The following is a 20,886-nucleotide window of genomic DNA, read 5'->3' on the forward strand; positions in this document are numbered from 1 at the left end:
GAACTAATATACAAAAATTCCTCCTTCCAACACAGGGTTTATCCTACTTCAATTTGGTTCATATTTCCACGACTCCCTAGCTTATAAACACTCATATAAACACAGACATTTAGAAGCTTCTTTAAAATTTCTTCAAACAGAAAGAAAACAAAAAGCTCTAAGACTTATCTAATGATAAGGAAAGATGATGAATCATTTACTATCAATCAAGAAAATGATTTTGGGAAGGACGTTTTTTAGGGATATTACCTATTATGTGTTTACTGGCAAAAATTTCTGATGTAGCAAGTACATGAGAATTAATAAGTGCTTCATCAATTCGTAAGAAAGTCTGGTCCCCACTTGCACCTATCCAGGTAGCTTTTCTTCCATATTTTGATCCAATGTTAGGCATGGGAGCTGGTTTTGCATTCCAGTATGGCACATCCAAAATTGGTCTGCCAAGTTGTCCTTTCTAAAAAATTAAATAAACCATAATAACAACATTATTGGATAAAAAAATATCTGATTTTTTATAAAATTAAGAAGACAGTAGACAAAAATAGCTCTATGAAAAATTATTCTTTATTTACTGTTAGTACTTTTACTTATTAATGACATTCATGTGAAATTTGGACCAAAATTTATAAAGAAATAAAATAATTTCTATTATTCTTAGAAACTCTGCTCCTAATAAGCCACAAAATGCATTATTAAAAAACAATAATAAAGCTAAATATTTTCCATGCAAGAAATCTCCCTGAAATATTGTCTTTACCTACATTTAAATGGAAAGTACAATATATAACATGTTAAAAAAAATTAGTATTACAAATTGTTCATTTAAAAAATTCACTTTGAAAAAAAATCACTGTGATATTGACAGTATACAATGAAAGTCACTATTAAAATCACAGTCTGAAAATATTTGAGTAAAGCCCAAAATAATGAATACTACAACTTGTGAATACAATTTGAAAATTAAGTATGTTCACATGATCATGTGTTAGTAAGTTATTTCATTTATGTTTCAAGATAAACAGCAGAAACAATGTTAAGGAATGGTATCTTAAGTAAATAATTGTTAACTTATTTAAAACTATGGCTGTCCACAGGTACTAGGTTAGGTAAGAGTTTAATTTAAAAAATAAGAGGAAGCCTTTCTCCACTAAGCCAGTAGCTATAAAAGAATGCTGATGGTGGATAGGTAAACATTCATCCACCCCAGGCTCAGGAGCTCGCCCTCCCCCCACAAAAACTTCCCTTCCAAAAACCCTCTGGAGGGTGGAAAATGCTGGATCTTGACTTCCAGCGCATCATTGTCTGTAAGTAATGGGAATGAGAAACCATTAGCAAAAAAGCTGAAGAACAAGGGAGTCTGGAGCACTATAAACAGCCTGGTTAATTCTCACCCCAACTATTAGGTTTCTAGTGAGTTCTATCACTCCAACATCATAGCAAGAAACCACAGCCACAAAGTGACTGCAAAAGCAACAGAACTTCAATCCCTGGGCTGAGCCAGGGGAGGGAAAAGTGGCAAGCACAGGAATAGAGAAGCCAAAAAAACCCTGATGTTTATTCTCAGCTTCTTTCAATGTCTGTTCTTATTTTTTGACCAAAAAAAAAAAAAAAAAAAAACAGAACAAACAAAAAAAAACCCCGTAAGAATGTGAACAGTGAGCAAAATATATCATATTCAAGGACATTATGCTTTCAGAAGAAAAATAATTCTATTTGTCATTAACTACCGAAATAAGTATCTACTCCCTTACTATCAACCAACTAATGTAAAGAAAAGCAGTGTAAAAATACAACAGATGCCTGGACAACCCCAGGCATTCAGAATATGGCTACACATAAACCATATTTAAATTCATGGAAGTTCACAACTAGAACTTCTAGGGGTAGAGGGCAATAATGGTTGTCTGATTTCAAATATTAACATTCACAATCCCCCCTCCCCCGCAAAACAATAGAAAAACCAATACACAGGGCAAAGAAAACCACACATCACTCAAGCCTTCAGCAGTATTAGGAAACAGCAGATCTGCTGACCTTTAAGTCACCTGTAACCAGAGGAATAAAACAAATTCCAACCATTTTCTCCACCCACCTGCCACTGCAAGTTGGAGGGGGTGAAGCCTGCAACAGGGGTGGCTTGAGAAGAAGAGAGGAGTACAGAGGACTTGGAAAAAGCACTGGTAAAATCATCTACCCAAAGAGAAAACCTAACCCTTAATGTCAAAACACTAAATGTAGGTCAAGGGCTTGAAGGTTCACAGCACCAGCTACAGGAAAAAGGCTTCAAAGTGTGCAGGGCCACTTCTCACCCATCAGACTGTCACGAATTAAAAGGCATGACAGTGCATTGTGTTGGCAAAGCTGTGGAGAAACAGGTATTCTCATCCACTGCTGGCGAGAATACAAAACAGAAGGGAGTTGTTAATATCTCACAAAACTACACAGGCACTAACCTTCAACCCAGCAACCTTACTTCTAGAAATTTACCTCAAAGATACACCTCTAACAGTATTTATTGTTTTGTTGCAAAATATTGGAAAGCACTTAAATGTCCAAGCATAAGAAACTGACTGAATAAAATATAGTATATATGTACAATGTACTATGCAGAAATAAAAAAAAAAAGAATAAGGAAGATCTCTACGAACATGGAGTGATTTCCAGGAAATACAGTACAGTAAAAAGGGCAAAGTGCAGAAGAGCATATATAAAATGCTACCTTTTGAAAAATAAAGAAGGGGAAATAATTATAGATACATGTGTTACATACATACGCATACATATATGCACACAAACCTGTATCTATACAATGCAGATGTACAGTATATGTGTGTACTTATTTATTTATTTATTAATCCTACAAGAAACTCAGGAAGGATAAACTGGAAAACAATGAAGTTTATTACTTACAAGCATGGAGTAAAACGGATAGGGGGGAAATGACATTTGACAGAGTATATACTATTTTTGCATAACTTAACTTTTAGAAACATGTCAATGTTCTACATATTCAAAAAATAAAATTACACCTAAGGATATGAGAAGAGGGATCCTAAAACTAAAACAAACTGAAACAGTGCATTGGGCCACAAGCCTCTCTCCTTGGAAGTCTGAGAGCTCAAAGGGGGCATGACATGTCAGGCGTCAGCATTTTAACCTGTGTGTTCCCAGGAAGGGCTAGGGGGCCTGTTACCACAGGGAGAAGAAGGAGGCCACTGTGTAACAGTCTCCTGCATCTGCCCCTTTTCTACTACTGCTGACACCCCTCGGGAGCCTCATTCATTGTTTGAGGATGAGGTGATCTCCTCCATGCTGAAAGGTCATCTCTCTTTCTCCCTTAGCCCCTGACATCAGATCTTACTCACTTTACAGAGATGAACCCCTGCCCCAGGACAGGGTGAGACAAATGGATCTGAAAAAGGGCTTGTTTTCAGAAACAAGGGGAAGAAGGGTAATCCTTGGCTGTTGCTGCTCTTCACAAAGAATCTGTTATTTGTACCTATTCTTATTAATACTAACTATTTTTTAAAATGAAACAAAAAGCAAACTGATGCAAATGAATCCAATTCTATTCCAAAGGAATAACATAATTCCACTGAACTGGGGTAAGAAGAAAAAGCCACGTGACTTATAAACACAATACTTGACTTTATACCTTTAGCTTTGGGGAGGGACACAGGTAAAAGGGGGCAGGAGCGAGAGCGACAGAAAATCCTGAACTCCTTTCAGTGAGTTTGTGCTTATAGTGGTGAGGGGAAAATCAAATATAAAACTATTGTACCCATATTTTAGGACTGACTGAATGAGAAATAAATGTATTAATATTGTTAGAAGCCAAAATTCTTACTGTGGAAAAAGGAAACAAAACAAACATGGAATGGGTCAAGGTAAGAAAGACCCCTATAGGGATGAAATGGAATTAGAGGTACTGACTGGTATGGGCTTATGATTTCTAAAATACTTACATGTATAGATATATGTACATATATGTGTACTGGGGATATAAAGACACCCCATAGCAATAAATATACCTAGTGCTCAACTGGGTGTCTAATCCTATTCCCCACTAAAACAAACCTGCATTCTCAGAGAAATGGCTGATTCTAGGCTTACAGGTAAGCCTGAAACATCTTGTTATGCCAGGAAATAAGGAAATGCTCCCAAAAATGAAGGGGCATGTCACAAGAACACAGGAGCCAGCTTGAAGGGACTTGAATCGATGAAATACGAGACAATCGAAGCAACCAAATAATTAAGGACAGTAATGAAAAAAATACAAATACATGCGTCTGTATGAAACAAATAAGATGGGCTCTTGCTTACACTAAAATGCAAAGAGCCAATTGGTAAATGTGATGGCGTGCTGGAATTAGAAAATCATCTTTTTGCAACTGTTACAGTAAAGACTGATCTAGGCAAGGATGGGATGCTAAATCTAGGGGGAAACTGCATGAAAAGCAGGTACCCTACAACTGTCTTTTTAATAGGACTCACTTAATTGAATCAACCCATAAATTCCTTATTAATTTCAAGGGAAAAAATACTAATTATGCAGTAGAGAAATTAAACATTTTCCAGGTAATCAAAAATTGCATCACCAATGAAGGGCAGGTGGGTATTTTGTGCCTCCAGACGTGATACCTGAGAACACAACATCACTTACATAGTATTTTGGCTTGGAATGCACAACCTGAAATCTAAACATGAGAAAATAGCAAGAGAAAACAAAAATGAGGCTCATTTTATTAGGAAAAAAAAAAAAAGTACTATACTCTTCAAAAACATCAATGTCATCATAATAGACAAAGAAAAGGTGTGGGTGTGGTACAGATTAAAGGAGACTAATGAGACATGATAATCAGATGCAATGACTGATCATAGATTAGAGGAGACAAAAAAAAAGTCAAAAAGTAATTACTGGATCAATCAAAAAAATATAAACTGAAGTATTCAAGAGTAAAGGGTCACAATATATGTAAAGTTATTCTTAAAGGATTCAGGAAAAAAAAGTTTTACACACACACCCACAGAGTGTGTAAGGGACAATAAGAGCATGTATGTAAAAGTTATAAAGCAAATCAAAATGTTACCAATAGATGAATCTGGCTCAAGGGTATGTGGGTGTTCTATGTACTACTCTTACTTTTTGCAACCTTTCTGTAGTTTAAAATTATTTCCAAATAAAAGATTCTTTTTTTTTTTTTTTCAAGTTTATTTGAGAGAAAGAGCAAGTGAGAGAGCATGGCAGGGGCAGAGAGAGGGAGAGAAAGAATCCCAAGCAGGCTCCATGCTGACAGCAGAGTCCAATGCGGGGCTCAAATTCATGAACCGTGAGATCATGACTTAAGTCAGACACTTAACTGACTGAGCCACCCAGGTACCCGAAAAGATTTTTTCTTAAAGTTCACATTCATATTTTTGAAAAATCAATAGCTGCAAATTCCAACCCAGAAATTTAGGTTATAGAGTTGTAAACAGTTACCCATGACAGAGATGGTATAGGTTTTATGAGGCTTAAAGTCTTATGAGGCTTTTCCTTGATCTCTATTATGACCAAACTATACAAAACTCTCAGGGCCTTTTTTACTCTTTTGAAGTTTTGGCAAAAAGAGAGAAACAAACAGGCAAACAGAGGGAAACAGAGAGAGAGAGAGAGAGAAGGAGAGGAAAAAGGAAACTATAATTTTAAATAAATCTATTAAGAAAACTAGGCCTTTAAGAAGTGCTAAGTTAGAAACAGTTCTATAGGTTAAGAAAAATCAATCTGCGCAAGCTAGTTGGGAAATACGCTTCCAAATGATAGAATTAGCTCTACTGAATGTTTAAAGAATTTTGACCTGGAATAAGCATGTCCAACTCTAATACATTGTTAAATTTAATAAATTCTAATGCTATCCTGGAGAAGAAAGTTATTTCAAAGTAACGTCATTCAGGTCTTGTGTGTGTTAGATGTAGAGACAGGAAATATGCATATGCAATAATTATAACACAAGAATTTCACTGAAACCAGAAAAAACAGCTAACACAGACAAATTGTAAGGCAATGGTACAATGCAATACTATTAATGCTTAAAAAATTCCTTACAGAAAAACTTCCAAATGTGAAGACCTGTCCATCCATTAAAAGTACTGCCGTGTGGTTGCTGCCTGCAGTAACTTGTGTGCTAGGGCCTGGCAGTGCTTGAACAAGGGTGGGACATCCCCTAGGTTAAAAAAAAAAAAAATTAAGTCAATTTCTTACAGGCCTCAACTGAAATAAAAAGCAATAAATAAACATTGCAATAAGGAATCGAAGACATAAAAGGCACTAATAGTATATTTACTAAATACTTATTGAGGTACTATATGCCTGTTTCCACCTAGATCCACAAAGATGTAAAAGAGGTTATCACTGACTTCATAGAGATTATTAAAAAGATTTCCTAAATTTATTACTCTAATTATGGACACACAATCTCTGTCTTTTCTCAAAGACTGGTGCTACTTTTGCTTTTATAGCAAAAGTCATGTTATAAATATTTGTTGGATGAAATAAAAATCATACACAGCTTTAACAGGAACTATACAAAACAATCAATTTTATACTCTTTTTTCTACCTTTTTTTTACTGAGCTATAATTTTAGATTTTAATACAGTAGTTAATGAAATCAGAGTGGGATACGATGAGAGGCACTACAACAGTGGCTAGAAGCTTAAACTCTAGAGCTAGATGAGATGGCCAGGGTGTGAACCCTGGCTCCAACAGCATTGTGACCATGACTTTAAGCAAGTTACTCATCTTTTTTGTGTTTTAGTTTTCTCTTCTATAACATGGAGGATAGTACTAACTAGTACCTACCCCATAGGCTTCCTACGAACAATAAAGAAGTTTATATACATCAAGTGCTTGGCTCAGTGTCCAGCACACAGTTAACACTGAATAAATGACAACGCTCATATCCACTGTATCCATCCTTGTCCCCATCCTTGTATCACTTTACTAACCATTTATTCACCATTTTTAGTAATCATTATCTGTAATTAGAATAATCACTGTAGAAACAGTTGACACATAATGGGAACTCTGTTTCAGACAATTATGATACTTCAAATTTTTTTAAAAATTACATAAAGTATATTTTTTAATGGTTATTCAGGCTCCAATGAAAACTGAGTTGGAAAGGGCGAGACTAGCACCTGGAAACCTAGTTATGAAAATTTCACAATAATCTGGATGAGTTATGATAAAGGCCTGAACTAAAAACAGTGTGGATTCAAAGAAATGAATGAGTATGATAGCTGTGTAAGGAAAGGAACTGACTAGACTTGGCAGGAAGGTTTTTGCTTAAGCAGCAAGGTAGATGGTGGTAACATTCACTCAAGCTATGAAAATGAATGAGAGATCTAGGAAGACAATTAGAGCAAAGAAGAGATCCTAATTTTCATCATGAGTTTTTTCCAACACTTCAGGTATGGACGGACAGAGGAAGAAGAGCTCACAGCAATCTAGGACATAACAAAGAGGAAGCATGAACTCTGGGAAAATGTGGCACGAAGACAGTCACTGGAGGAGAAAGTTTCAAGAAGGGGGATATAATGTACATGCTAAACACTCCAAAGACACATACAAGTGACCATGGGATTTAGCAAGGAAAAAGTCTCTGGTGGAAATAGGCACAACACTACAGCAGATGAGGCATTAACAGTGGGGCCAGAGACTATGCAAAACCTCTTCAAGAATCTCTGCCCCAAAACAGAAAAAAGAAAGGAGAACCAACAGCTAAAGAGGAAATGAAGCTCAAAGAGGCTTTGTTCCTTTTAAGGAGACAGAAATTTGTTTAAGTTTACAAGAGTGAGTAAAGATAAAAAGGCTAAAGATACAGTTTAGACAGGAGAAATGAAACAGAACTAGATCCCTAGGGTAAAGGCTTCATAGCATGGACAAGAACAGGTCCTTCTTTCAAAGTAACATGAAAAGGAGCAAAGAAATAGTATGGATGCAGGTAGGTGTGTAGAGTTGGTGGGCTAAAGAATTTTCCACCTAATGGTTTTTATTTTTGCAGTGATGTGAACAGAAGTCACATGCTGAGAGAAGAAGGAAATGGGTAAGCAGAGAATATGAAGATTACAAAAAAGGGATGGTAAAGGGAACAAATAAATATCTAGACCAGGAGTTTTAACTCAGATCCAAAGGATTTCTAGAAAGCCTATGAGTGAACTTCAGGACATCCGTGAACCTCCTAAATTTATAAGCCAACTTTTTTTTTTTTTTAATTTTTCTTAACGTTTTTTTTTTGAGAGACATAGAAACAGAACGCGAGCAGAGGAGGAGGAGGAGAGACAGTGAGGGAGACACAGAATCCAAAACAGACTCCAGGCTCTGAGCTGTCAGCACAGAGCCTGGTGCGGGGCTTGAACTCACAAACCATGAGATCATGACCTGAGCTGAAGTCGGGCACTTAACTGACTGAGCCACTCAGGTGCCCCATAAGCCAACTTTTATGTATATATTCTTATACCTACTGTTCTGAAGAGAGATCCCATATCTTTCATCAAATTCAAGAGATGTGAAACCAAATAGTCCCAAACCACAAAACAGAACAATTACTGCCCATTGTAGAAGACCTGGTTGAATCTGGAAATCATTTAACAATCTGCACATATATGGTGATTTACTTTTTTCCAGAAGTCTAAGTTAGATATGAAAAATATGGATAGATTGATTCATGCAGGAAGTGTTGCCATGCCCTATTATCAAGACCAAGAGGGCAAAAAAACTGAGGTTGCTGGTAAGAGTATAGGTGAAAAAAATCCATAACAATCTCTAAGTTGGGTAGAAAATAAAGTAAAAAAGGTCAGAGAGAGTAAAAATGTAGAGTGCAGTGGGGAATGAAGTACTGATAAAGTCAAAGGCCAAGTAAAGTAAAGCTATCATCAGACTATGAGCTTTTTATAAACTTAGGAATTCAGAGTTGGAGCTATGCTTGATCCAAGATGGGTCTTGGAAATAACCACCATGAATGTGGAAGTAAAGTTTATTAGATACAAGGTGCCAAGATAGGTATAGTGTATGGGACCATTCTCACGGATACTGAAGTCACTCATGAATGGGACAAGACTCAGAGACAGAAAACACTGTGAACCAGATACTAAATTTTCAGTGAATGAAAGGCAATGACTGAACGGTAGGTAATAAAAGGGAGTACAACAGAATGATCTTGCCTCAAAAGAGCGGTAGTTTTTTGACTTGAGGATGGAGTAACATGGCCAAGAATAGTAGTGAAAGGTAAATCGTTTTCAACTCTGAGCTATAGAGACTTTTGCCAAAAAGACAACTGTCCATTCAAAGGGTTATACGGTGAACTAATGCTCTCTAACAGAAATGTCCACTAACAAAGAATGAAGGGGACGTTCTTATATCTGTTAATTTATCTGCAATTTTGCAAAGCACTTTCACATAAACTGTATAACTGATTATCAAAATAACTCTATAGGTAGATCTGAAGAGCTCAAAGCATCTTCCCAAGAGCCGGTAGCAGACCTTCTAATACATAGTCTTTGAACTCTTTCCATAATATTAGTGAGCCCATTTATTGTTTTGAAAACACAAGAACAGAAAAGAAAAATCATGTGTGTATGTTTGCATGCATGTGTGCACACTAGGCATTTCACATACACTGAATTGATTCTTCCACAATCCTATGGGATATTTAAACTAAGGTCTAGTAAACTGCAGTCAGTCACATAGTTGGTAGGAGATGAAGATTTCAACCTTGTCTAAATGGTTCCAGATACTATGATTGGGTAATAAATATACTAATGCAGAATGCAGTCAGGATAGCAAGAAAAAGATGAAACTCAAAAATACTATAAGAATGATCAAAATTCTACTGGAAAACAGAGAATTAAAGTATCTAAACTATATAATCTCTTTGCAAATATCCAGGTTTAAGTTTACTGTAAATGGTTTAAAAAGAATACAGAATTCAGACATTTAGAAGCATACTGAACAAAATAAACAAACTAAAAAGAGGGTTAGTAGACTCATGGCAGGGGTGAATATAGAAAAGCTCTAACTTTCTGACATTCACTTTAAAAAGCAGCAGCTAGGGGCACCTGGGTGGCGCAGTCGGTTAAGCGTCCGACTTCAGCCAGGTCACGATCTCGCGGTCCGTGAGTTCGAGCCCCGCATCAGGCTCTGGGCTGATGGCTCGGAGCCTGGAGCCTGTTTCCGATTCTGTGTCTCCCTCTCTCTCTGCCCCTCCCCTGTTCATGCTCTGTCTCTCTCTGTCCCAAAAATAAATAAACGTTAAAAAAAAAAATTAAAAAAAAAAAAAAAAGCAGCAGCTAACAGCACTGAGCACCTACTGTGGACTAGGCCCTATACTAAGTGACAGGCATTATCCTCCTGAATTCTCACAACAACCTTCTGAAGGAAATGTACTTACTCCAATTAAACAGAGAAAGAAATTGAGACAAAGGAAAGTTAAGAAACATGGCCACGGTCATATAGGCACCAAGTGATAGAATCAGGACCCAAACTGGAGAATGAACTCAGTCATTCTGCCAAGACAACACATTAAATAAAGAGACTATCAATAACATTTTTATTAATCTTTACCACAATGCACACTACAATATTTACTTTGCTTTAACCACACATAATCAATGTGTGCTATACAATAAATTCCAGTTAAAAGAACTTGATTACTATAAACTTTTAAAAATAACCCCCAACTATGTACTTTATTTCAACTAAATACCTATAAATGTTTTCTTTGTGGTAGTTAACATGTATGCTATAGGGGCTCTGTTCCTCCTGGGACTGTTCCTCCATAGAAGTGGCTAATTCATCTCTGAATCAACACCACAGGTATTGTGTCCTGCCTTCCAAGTGCCACATGGGCCCAGACAAACAGGGTAACTAGAGTGGTTACAATAGAAAGTTTTGACTAATTTCTGTTTAACACACCAGGCACAGTGTGTAGGCATTGTTTCACTGGGTTACCCAGTTTAGCTCTTCCCACACCACATGTTACAACTGGAACATGTTACAACTGCACACATGTACAACTGTTACAACATGTTACAGTTTCCATGTAACTGGAAAGTTACAACTCAATCAATGGAGACAGGAATGAAAATGTACCTGCGGGGAAAGAACCATTTTGAGCAGTGAAAGCAAACTCCATCAGAGTTAAGTCTTAAGAAACTCTGGTATTTTGTCAACACTTAAACCTATCATATTTTTGTGAAGATGATAAATTCAAGCTATTCAAAAATACTCAGCAAACTGCTATAATATTATCACCTGAGCAAGTCACTGAAAATCAAGGGATGGTGCTCACTGATAAAATCAGGTATACAAGACAATGTTTTTAGGTAACCTCTCATTTTAAAAGCTGACAAGAGCACCTTCTCTTTCAACAACCATTACACCTCAATGTAGTGTAGCAGAATCTTGTGCTTAGGCGGTTCCTTCTACATATTTCACAGTTACTTGAGGGCTGTGACTTGATTATAATCATGATTTTCACTGTTTCCCTCCCACTCAGTCAAGATCATGAAATACAGCTATTTGCCAATTATTTTCTGTGGAATGGCATCCAAGTATAAAGTATGACTTGTGAAGAAATGCCATCCTGCTGCACATGATTGATGGTCCATCATGTCTAACTATAATGCACACTTCTCAGCTTATATCATGACTACAAAATAAACACCAGTTCAATAACAGCGATGATGATGATGATGATGATGACGACAAACCGTCTTCTTCTGTGTCATGAGCCCCAATAAAGAACAAAAAAGTTGCCGAGTTCTTCCCCAGTCAAGTTACAGTCCTGACTCAGTCTCTGCATATCACTGATGTCATCCAACTATAAAGCAAAACATCTGCTGCCTTCTAACACCTGTGATAGTAACTGTTCAACCCTGCAAGGCACTGATATTTTATCATGTCCAATGTCCAATATCCAAATGCTATATCCAGTGACACTTGATGAACTGATTCTGCCAAAGACCTTTTGCTGTCTTTCCAAGCACAATATTTGTCATTAAGACTGTGATAGTTTTTATGCTGACTACACTAGAATTAAATAAAAGAAAAAAAGTTGTGATAGTTTTACAGATCTTTTGACAAGAGTATCAAATATATGTTACACTTGTGTTTTTAGTGAGAAATTAAACTCAATGATACCTTAATCATCTCTTCTCATTAGCAACAACATTCATCAAAGTAACTAAGGACACTACATTTCATACCCATTTTGTGTGCACTGCAAATGGATCTGACCTTGCTCTCTAAGGATAGACAGTGGTTCTTAATCCTGATACATATTAGAATCTGGAGAGCTCTTAAGAAAAAACTCTTGATCCTATCCAGCACTGCCCTTGGCACCTCCATCCACCTCCCACCCCACCCCCACCTCCCAACACACACTTCCTGAGTATAGAATACAGAGGCAGGATACAAGCATGGGATTTTTAAAGTTCCCTAGGTAATTCCAATGTGCAGCCAGGATTAAGAACCACTGGGCTTTACCATATAAACAGCAATAATCACATCTTTGCCACAGTAATGGAGTAATTTCAGAAATAAAATGAAAATCCTGGATTTTATTTAATGACTAGCGTAATTCACTAATTGTGAATGAGAAACCATATAGGTCCCGTTGATTCTGGCAGATACCTTATAACCACAAGGGAGAATGAGGCAGAGTAAAGATTCAAAAAAGAAAGAAGGTTCTTTTGGCAAAATGAATTGGTAAGTCAAGTCTGGCCTGAAAGTACCGTATATCTATCTCCAGACTTGATCAATAAGCCTTGTTTCAATGGTGGGGCAGCCATGTACGTGAATCACTCAGATCTCTGACAACCTGCTCCAGGGAGCACAGCTGAGTGACAGCCTCAGATGATGTCCCTTTGGCTCCATGAGGCCATTCTTCCCCAGGGATGCTTCCAGCCTGTGTCTAAGCATGAAGAAGGTATAATACTGGGCCCTCCTGCCCAATCTGGGGCTCCTCCAAAGGCAACCTCAGCTTGAGGACACCCCAATGCCTGTCTGAAACTCTCTCAGAACTGCACTTCAATCTAGACACTTCCTACTCTATCCTTCTTCCCTCTTTTCCTTTCACAGGGGTCAGACCTATATATATGCATGTTTGACAGTTCTCTCTGCTCTTTCCCCTTTTATCCTCCACCGGAGTTTTCTCCCAATGAACCCTTTGCACACCTAATCCTGTCTTAGCAACTTCTTCTTGGAAGACCTGAACTAATAAAGATGGATTTTCTACACTTTTGACCAAAAGATCTCTCCCTATATTAAGCAGAATATGGATTCAGCTGCTATAATGAAAGCCAAAGTAATAGGGGCTTAAACATGATAGTTCATTTCTCTCAGGTAAGTATCTATTTTACTGTAAGGAGCTGATATGGCAGTTCTATGTTATCAGGAACCGAGACTATTTCTATCTTGTAGCTCTGCTTTTCTTAATACATGGCTTCCAATTTATGATCACTATAATGACTTCTCCAGCTCCTGCCACCATCCATGGACTCCAGGCAGCAAGCTGGGAGGGAAGAACAAGAGACGGAAGAGTACCCTCTCTTCCCTTTAACAGCATGATTCCAAAGCTGCACAAATCACTTTAATTCACAAGGTCATATCCTGCTGCAATGGAGGTAGGCAAATGAAGTCTTTAGCTGCATGGTCATGTCACCAACTAAAACTCTACTATCAAATGAAGTAGGGAAGAATGAGTATCAGGTGACATCTGGTAGTCTCCACCACAATCAGTTCTTCACTATGCTGGGTAAGCCAAAGCAGTTTCTCTGAGAGACCACAGGTCTTGTTTGAAAATTATTCAAACGCTTGAATGACTTCATGTTAATATTAGACCAAGATTTCAAAACAGACAACATCAAGGAATATGAATACATCTATTGCTTATTTTTTTAAATGCACTTTGGGGACATTCATTGCCTTTTCTATTGTCATGAACAACTTTTAAAAAGATAATAATATTAAAAATATACTAGGATTTTGTGATAATCATAGCCACTCTGATATTTTAAATGTATAAAATGTAAATCAACTTTTCTCCTGGAACTACAAAATCGTTTAGCCCCACAAAAGCACTCAACCACAAAATCAAGATCCACCGATAATTTATGGGCCACATTTTGCAAAACAGTGGTATAAAAATACTATTTCAAGTGTAGAGATATATATTTAGAAAGAAAAAAGAAAAGTTAAAAAAAAAGTATCTTCAAACAAAGAGTACCTGGAATTGACATCTCCATGTCCTAGCTGCCCGTGCTGCCCATATCCAAATGTGTAGACATCTCCATTTTCCATTAAAACCACTGAAACCAATATACAGACCTTTATGTTTTTTCATTATATGCATTTTATATTTTTACCACAATACTGAAAGCAGTATAATATTCACTAAAATAGAAAGCTATTAAAAATGGGTAATTGACATCAACTGATGAATAAAGAATATGTGCTATACATATTTAATGGAATATTACTCAGCCATAAAAAAGAATGAAATCTTGCCATTTGAACAACGTGGATGGAGCTAAAGAGTATAATGCTAAGTGAAATAAGTCAGTCAGAGAAAGACAAATACCATATGATTTCACTCACATGTGGAATTTAAGAAACAAATGAACAAAGGGAAATGAGAGAGAGAGAAATCAAGAAACAGACTCTTAACTCCAGAGAACAAACTGATAGCTACCAGAGGAGAGGTGGGTGGAAGGATGGGTGAAATAGGTGATGGGGGTTAAGAGGTGCACTTGTCATATGAGCACCATGTGATTAAAGTAAAAACTTTTAAAAAATGGATAACTGAATCACAATTTATATTTAGTAAGATAACATAATTTTAGTTCTGTAAAATATTTTTGTAGGTTATAAAAATGCATAATGTTTTTCTTAAATCATTTAAAATTTTTATAAAGGCCCTTTAATAACATTAATATTTAATAAGGAATAGGTTTGGACCAACTGTAAAACCTTTTTAATAATGAGTAGAAAATTCCACAGAAAATATTGTTCTCTTACATCTAGGATGATTATAGGTAGCAGATGAGTTTGAGCTTTGTACAATCATGCACAACATCAATGAAATGTCAGAACTTTAATATCTGTCAATGCCTTATCAAATAAGGAAATATATTTAGTACCAAAGAAATAATTTAACATTTTTTATTTTTATTAAGGTTGAATAGTACAATCTAGGCAATACAGGTCACGTGTCAATAACTGACCAAGAATTTAATGATTTTCTACATTTTAAAAAAATAAAGAAATTTGTTGATACATATTTTTCATCGAACAGTAACAAAACATGGGATTAGGTTATAAAAAAACACAGGCTCCTAGAGTCCAGAGAGATTTTAGAGATTATTTCATCTTCAGGAGTTTCATTAATTGAATTATAACACAAGTCCATCAGAAGATAGATTTTAAAAGAGTCTGTAATAAATACAAAATTTTTATAGATTTGAGAGAAACTGCCAAACTACTGCTTTTAACATACACTTAATAGACTACATTTGTCAAAACTAAGCAAATAAGTTACTTAGCACAATTGTAAAAATGCATTTATACCCTAAAGTTCCAGCTGCTACCTGAATGATGAAATCCACAGCTGACTTGTACCGCCCGGAGCTCACAGTCAAATCGCACGGAGCCTGGAGGATATGTTGTGATTTTGCTTGCATCCTTTTCTCCTCGTTCTCCACTTCCATCTGTAAGTGTTATAATTTGTAATTAAGCCATTATTCATCTTCAAAATAAGATTTTAAATCAGTTTACTATGGAAGAACAAGAGAAAAATGTTAAGAGAAGCAAGAAGAATCTGCAGCTGTTAGAAGGGATAGATCAAGAATCTACCTGCAAAGAAGCAATTTTGAAAAGATATACTACATACTTCTGTTTGCAAATATCACTAAATCAATAAAAACAGAGATAAGATCTAGCTATGGATAAAACCTATTAAGCTAGTCAGTTATGCAATGTAAATGGGTCATAAAATTACACACATAACAAAATTCTAAATAGTTTACATGGGAAATTTTAGTTTGCTTAAAAATAACTGCATGCAAAGTCATTTAACAATTATTTTAAACAGTGATAGTGTTAGTACTAGCCATTTAAAAAAATATTCCTAGTCAACTTGCAAATGACTTATATTTCCCAAACATCTTAGAAGGCTAACCTGTCCATCAGTACTGCTGCAGACTCAATTGAACTTTAAAAAATTTATAAAGACCAACAAGCTTTATCCAATATACTGTAATCTAATGGCTGACTCTTATTCATCTTTCCTGCCCCACTTTGCCCCTCAGCCATTCTACTTTGTGGTCTTCTTCTGGCCCCCAATGCCACTCTCACCCAAACCTTTGTTTCATTTCTTCTTTCCTCCTCCCTTCTTTATATAATTTCCTCCCCTAAACTTGCTTCAGGCCTTCTTCTCTCCACCTAGTTTTTACATTTGACTTTGAATATTCTGGCATTCTGACCATAAAATAAAAACCACATTCCAGAATATAAAACTTTAGTTTGGAATGTGTAAATAAGGGAGGCAATTCTGTTTTTCCTAATCTAAGACTACACATCACTAAAATATGACCTCTATATCATCAAGATTCAAATTCCTTGTACATGGAATATATCTAGTTCTGGAAGGAATTTCAAAAGGCTGATTAGTCTAAACCACTCTCTTGTGGTATAGCAACATTAAACAAGTGTGTATAATATGCAGATACACATGTGGATCCACAGACACACATTTTTAACTAAATCTGAATTTTTATTGACCACTTTAAAATGCCAGACAGAATAACATCAAACCATTTTATGTTCAATGTTATCCTTTCTTTTTAATCTAATATTTCTAACTTTTAGTAATAATCCAGTTAAGACAAGATGAGCCTAAATTATGACTTCTCTTTTTATAACTAAACAACTTTCTATCATTTCAAAAAGCTTTAAACTCTTTATAACACTAGGACAGTAAAACCTCACTAATTCGGAATAACACAGAATGGGTTGGCTCAGATGACTTACTAAAAAGGTCTTAATCATAGAATATTTGGGTAAAAATTCAGTTTTAATACTTTCAAGCAGTACAGATTATGGATGAAACTAAAGGCTACAATAAATAAAATGTGGTTACCTACATTATAATTCAAAATAGGCCTATATTACATAAAAATGTACCATAAACATAAAAGTCCTTTAACATACAAGAATTAATTGCTGGACCCAGAGGCTGAAGGCACGCTGAAGGAATCCTTCATTTCTTGAGCCCTTGGTTTGAAAAGCTAGTGATTTTAGACAGGTTTCCCCTTATAAGTATGACCCTGAAAATTCAGAGGAAGAAATTATTTTGAATTTTTTACTCAAAGAAGATAACAAATCCTGCATCTGAAGTATAATAAATTCTGAATTAGTGAGAGGTTTTACTATAATAGGATAAAGAATGTGATTCCTCTTTTGCTAAATTATCTAATGTGGGTTTGCCAAATCAAATCTGAAAGAATGAATGGGCTAAAAAGAAAAAAAAAAACACAACATTTTTTTCACTCTGTCCAAAATGGAATACAATCTTAGTTCAGAGACTCCTCATCTTGGAAAGACAGGAAAGACAGGGCCTAAACAAAAGGAGTAAGTATCTTCTAAAAACCAATTTAAATAAGATAACAGATGTATAGAAATTTTACTGCTTTATCTCAATTGGTTAAAAATATCTAATTATTAAAACCAAATCTAATTTAATAGAGAAAACAAACTGTGTTCATATGATTTTGCCAGACTTAACTAAATTCAATATTACAAGTGTCATTCTACTTTATATAGATGTATTGATGCTTAATTAGAAGATTCTACCTTTGAGTTTAGCATTTTGCCCTCTCCCTTGAGTCAGAGATTAATATAGACACAAATTCCATTATAGACGCATAGCATCAGGGAAGGAGGAAAAAAAAAGCCTAGTAATTTACTGATTAAAATCACAGTGATTAAAAGAGTAGTAGTTGTTATTTAAAGGTAAAAAAAAATACCAGAAACATTTTGTTCAAGTTTATCTAAACAAACCTGTATCTAACTATTGAAAATAATCTCAATTATTACAGATGGTGAAAACATCACAAGTAAAAAAACAGAGATGAAGTTCTTGATCATTATCAGCAGTAGTGGCAGAATTTTTAAAATATATATCTGCATCTGGTAGTTGATGTCAGTCAAAAAAATTAAATATGCTTCTAATAATTTAGAAATTTATAGGTTATTAAAGAAAAAAAAGGTACCTGATGAGTAGCCAAAAATTCAGTGTCAATTCAAGAATCAGCAAGTGAAATTCAGCAAGATTAATTCTGCTCAAGCTCCTTATTTAGTAAAGTGTTAATAAGCAGCAATAAAATTAATCTCACATTTGTAGGAAAAATAATTAGGTCTGAATATTCTTATAATTGGCCATTTAGGAAGAAGCATATCTGCATTTTCCCCTAATATGAGTGTGTTCATAGATATGTGATATTGAAACTATAATAGCTATAAAGTTTGGACAGGTATGTATCTAAAGTAATATATATATATACATATATATGTATATATATATACGTATATATATACATACATATATATGTATATGTATATATATATACATATATATGTATGTATATATATACGTATATATATATACACATACACACACACACACACACACACACACACACACTCTACACTATTTACGCATATTTGTGCACATACATAGAGAAAAGGAGATTCAGGAATTAAAGGACTTTAACTCTTAATTTTAATCTTTATTTAATCTCCACTTTTTTGGGTAATCTTAGAGCCATGCATATCACAAAATGTATCACAGAATACTGTGAGTACTTTGAGCAAAATCACTAAAATTAAACATCAAACCAGTTATCAACTACAATTTGCTATCCACTTGCTCTGTGCTTAAACACTGAAAATTTAAATAGCACAGTGGAGAAGTACTTTTGGGCACTGAAGCCTAAGAGACTTCGACTAGAATCCTGGCTGTACTATTTGCTAGTATGAGGACAACAGGACACTGGGCCTTCTTTAAGTCTTAGCTTTCCCATCTATAAAAAAGCAATAATGATACATTACCTTACAAGGTCCTTATGAGGATTAAGTGAAATAATATATAAAAAGTGCTCAATCAATATTTACTATTGTTGCTTTTTAAAAATCAATACAATAATCCAATGATATCAGTATTGTGACTCCACTTTACAGCTGGGAAAACCAAGGCTTAGAAGGGTTAAGTAACCAGTCAAAAGTAATAAACAGTAGAGCAGTTTTGGAGTTTGATCGAAAATAAGGCTCATGTGTTTTACCACCACCAAATGGCTGACATCTTCAATCTTTTATAAAAATCAACTAATTAGTTACATAATTAACAAATCTCAAATCTGTGCCTTTTGGATAATTCTAAAAGAGAAAGCAAAGAATTCAATTCAAAGAATTAAAGCTAGTATTCATGGAGGATTTCTAATAGCAAGGAATATATATGTATATACAAACATATATAAAATCAGGAATTATCAATCCTATTTTTAAATAAGGAAAACTAAAGCCAAAGCGATTATAAAATCTATGAACAGCCATATATCCTAATTAATGACAAATCTGGGATTAAAACTGAGTCCTGATTCAAAAGTTACAAGGGTTACACCATGCCTTTCTAAACAGAAAATAGGTGTAAAATACACACAGATGTTTATCAGTGAGCCTTCGGATTTTCACATTGGTCACTTCAAGCCAGATTTCAAGACTGATCTCCAGAATAATTCAGATGTTCCTAACTAGGAGTACTACAAAACAATGTTTTTCTACGTAAGGGACTAAAGAGCTGAAACAAATGTTAATCCAGGTATCTGTTTGAAATATGATCATATAGAAACAAATTACTCTGTTTTATGGATCATATGTTAGACTTACTAACATATAACAAGCCTCATATACTCTAGTTTGACTAATCAAAATTTCCCTGGAACAGGATGGATTCTGTAACCTTCTCTGAATTCCTTTCAATCAGGCAGAAGCTCTCCAACTTTCCATCTTAGAACTCATTCCTGTTAACAATGAATCCACAGTTGTTAACCTCCACACGCCCATAAAAAAGTCATAGTCTAGGCAATTTTACCTATTACCATCCTATAGTTTCTACCACCAATGTATTTAAAGGTAAGCTAGGACACAGCAATTAATATAGTGAATTTCTCCGTGGAAGACAAACAGGGTAAGGAAAAAGAGAAAAATATATGTATTAAAAGACTGTGACTGTGGTTCTATATAGCAAGAGTAAAAGCAGTGTATGGTGAGGTGATTAAATGACAGGGACAGTGGGACTAATGGGACAAAGGAAGGGAGAATTTGTGGGTGTACAGGAATTAGTCAGTGGTAAATCAATACTCCAAATAAAACAGCACCATTTGATATTACTTACTTACACTTTAAATTCATTTTGGTGGTAAAGAGATGAAACTGTTTCAGTTATAAAACCATAAAACCTGATAAAAAAACATATATGCATACACACAACTGGCTGTATACTGTAATACTACAAGTAGATCCTTCTGAAGAGGTTGCTACAAATATGCAGTCTGGTTATAAAATAAACCTGCAGCAGTTAAGATGGAACTATTGATGAGTAATTTGTATAGTTAATCAATGAGACATTGTAATAAGTCTGTTTTGAATTTGTAACCCTAGCCTTCATTTGGGATTTCATCTTCAAATTCTGCAAAATAAAGATGTTTGGCCATAAGATAGCAACATGGAGCTGAAAAAGTTTTAAACTGTTTCATGAAATGTGAACATTTAACTTCAGGTAAAGTGCTGGAAA

The 20,886-nt window shown here is 35.2% G+C and overlaps 1 protein-coding gene across 16 annotated transcripts in view; it reads right to left on the reverse strand.

Annotated features, from left to right (window-relative positions):
* The window catches only part of MYCBP2 (MYC binding protein 2), a 283,602-nt gene that overhangs the window by 169,916 nt on the left and 92,800 nt on the right, over positions 1–20,886 (reverse strand). For 15 of the 16 annotated variants that reach the window (XM_045054591.1, XM_045054579.1, XM_045054571.1 and 12 more), the window contains 4 exons: positions 15,626–15,745; positions 14,266–14,347; positions 6,086–6,203; positions 250–454 (listed from right to left, as the gene is read on the reverse strand). In XM_045054591.1, coding sequence (XP_044910526.1) covers positions 250–454; positions 6,086–6,203; positions 14,266–14,347; positions 15,626–15,745 — 525 coding nt within the window. Of the gene's footprint in view, positions 1–249; positions 455–6,085; positions 6,204–14,265; positions 14,348–15,605; positions 15,746–20,886 lie in introns of those variants that run through there. The other variant, XM_045054633.1, reaches the window with a different exon arrangement.

Source organism: Felis catus, chromosome A1 (genome assembly GCF_018350175.1).
Source record: "Felis catus isolate Fca126 chromosome A1, F.catus_Fca126_mat1.0, whole genome shotgun sequence".
In the NCBI taxonomy this organism is placed as follows: domain Eukaryota; kingdom Metazoa; phylum Chordata; class Mammalia; order Carnivora; family Felidae; genus Felis; species Felis catus.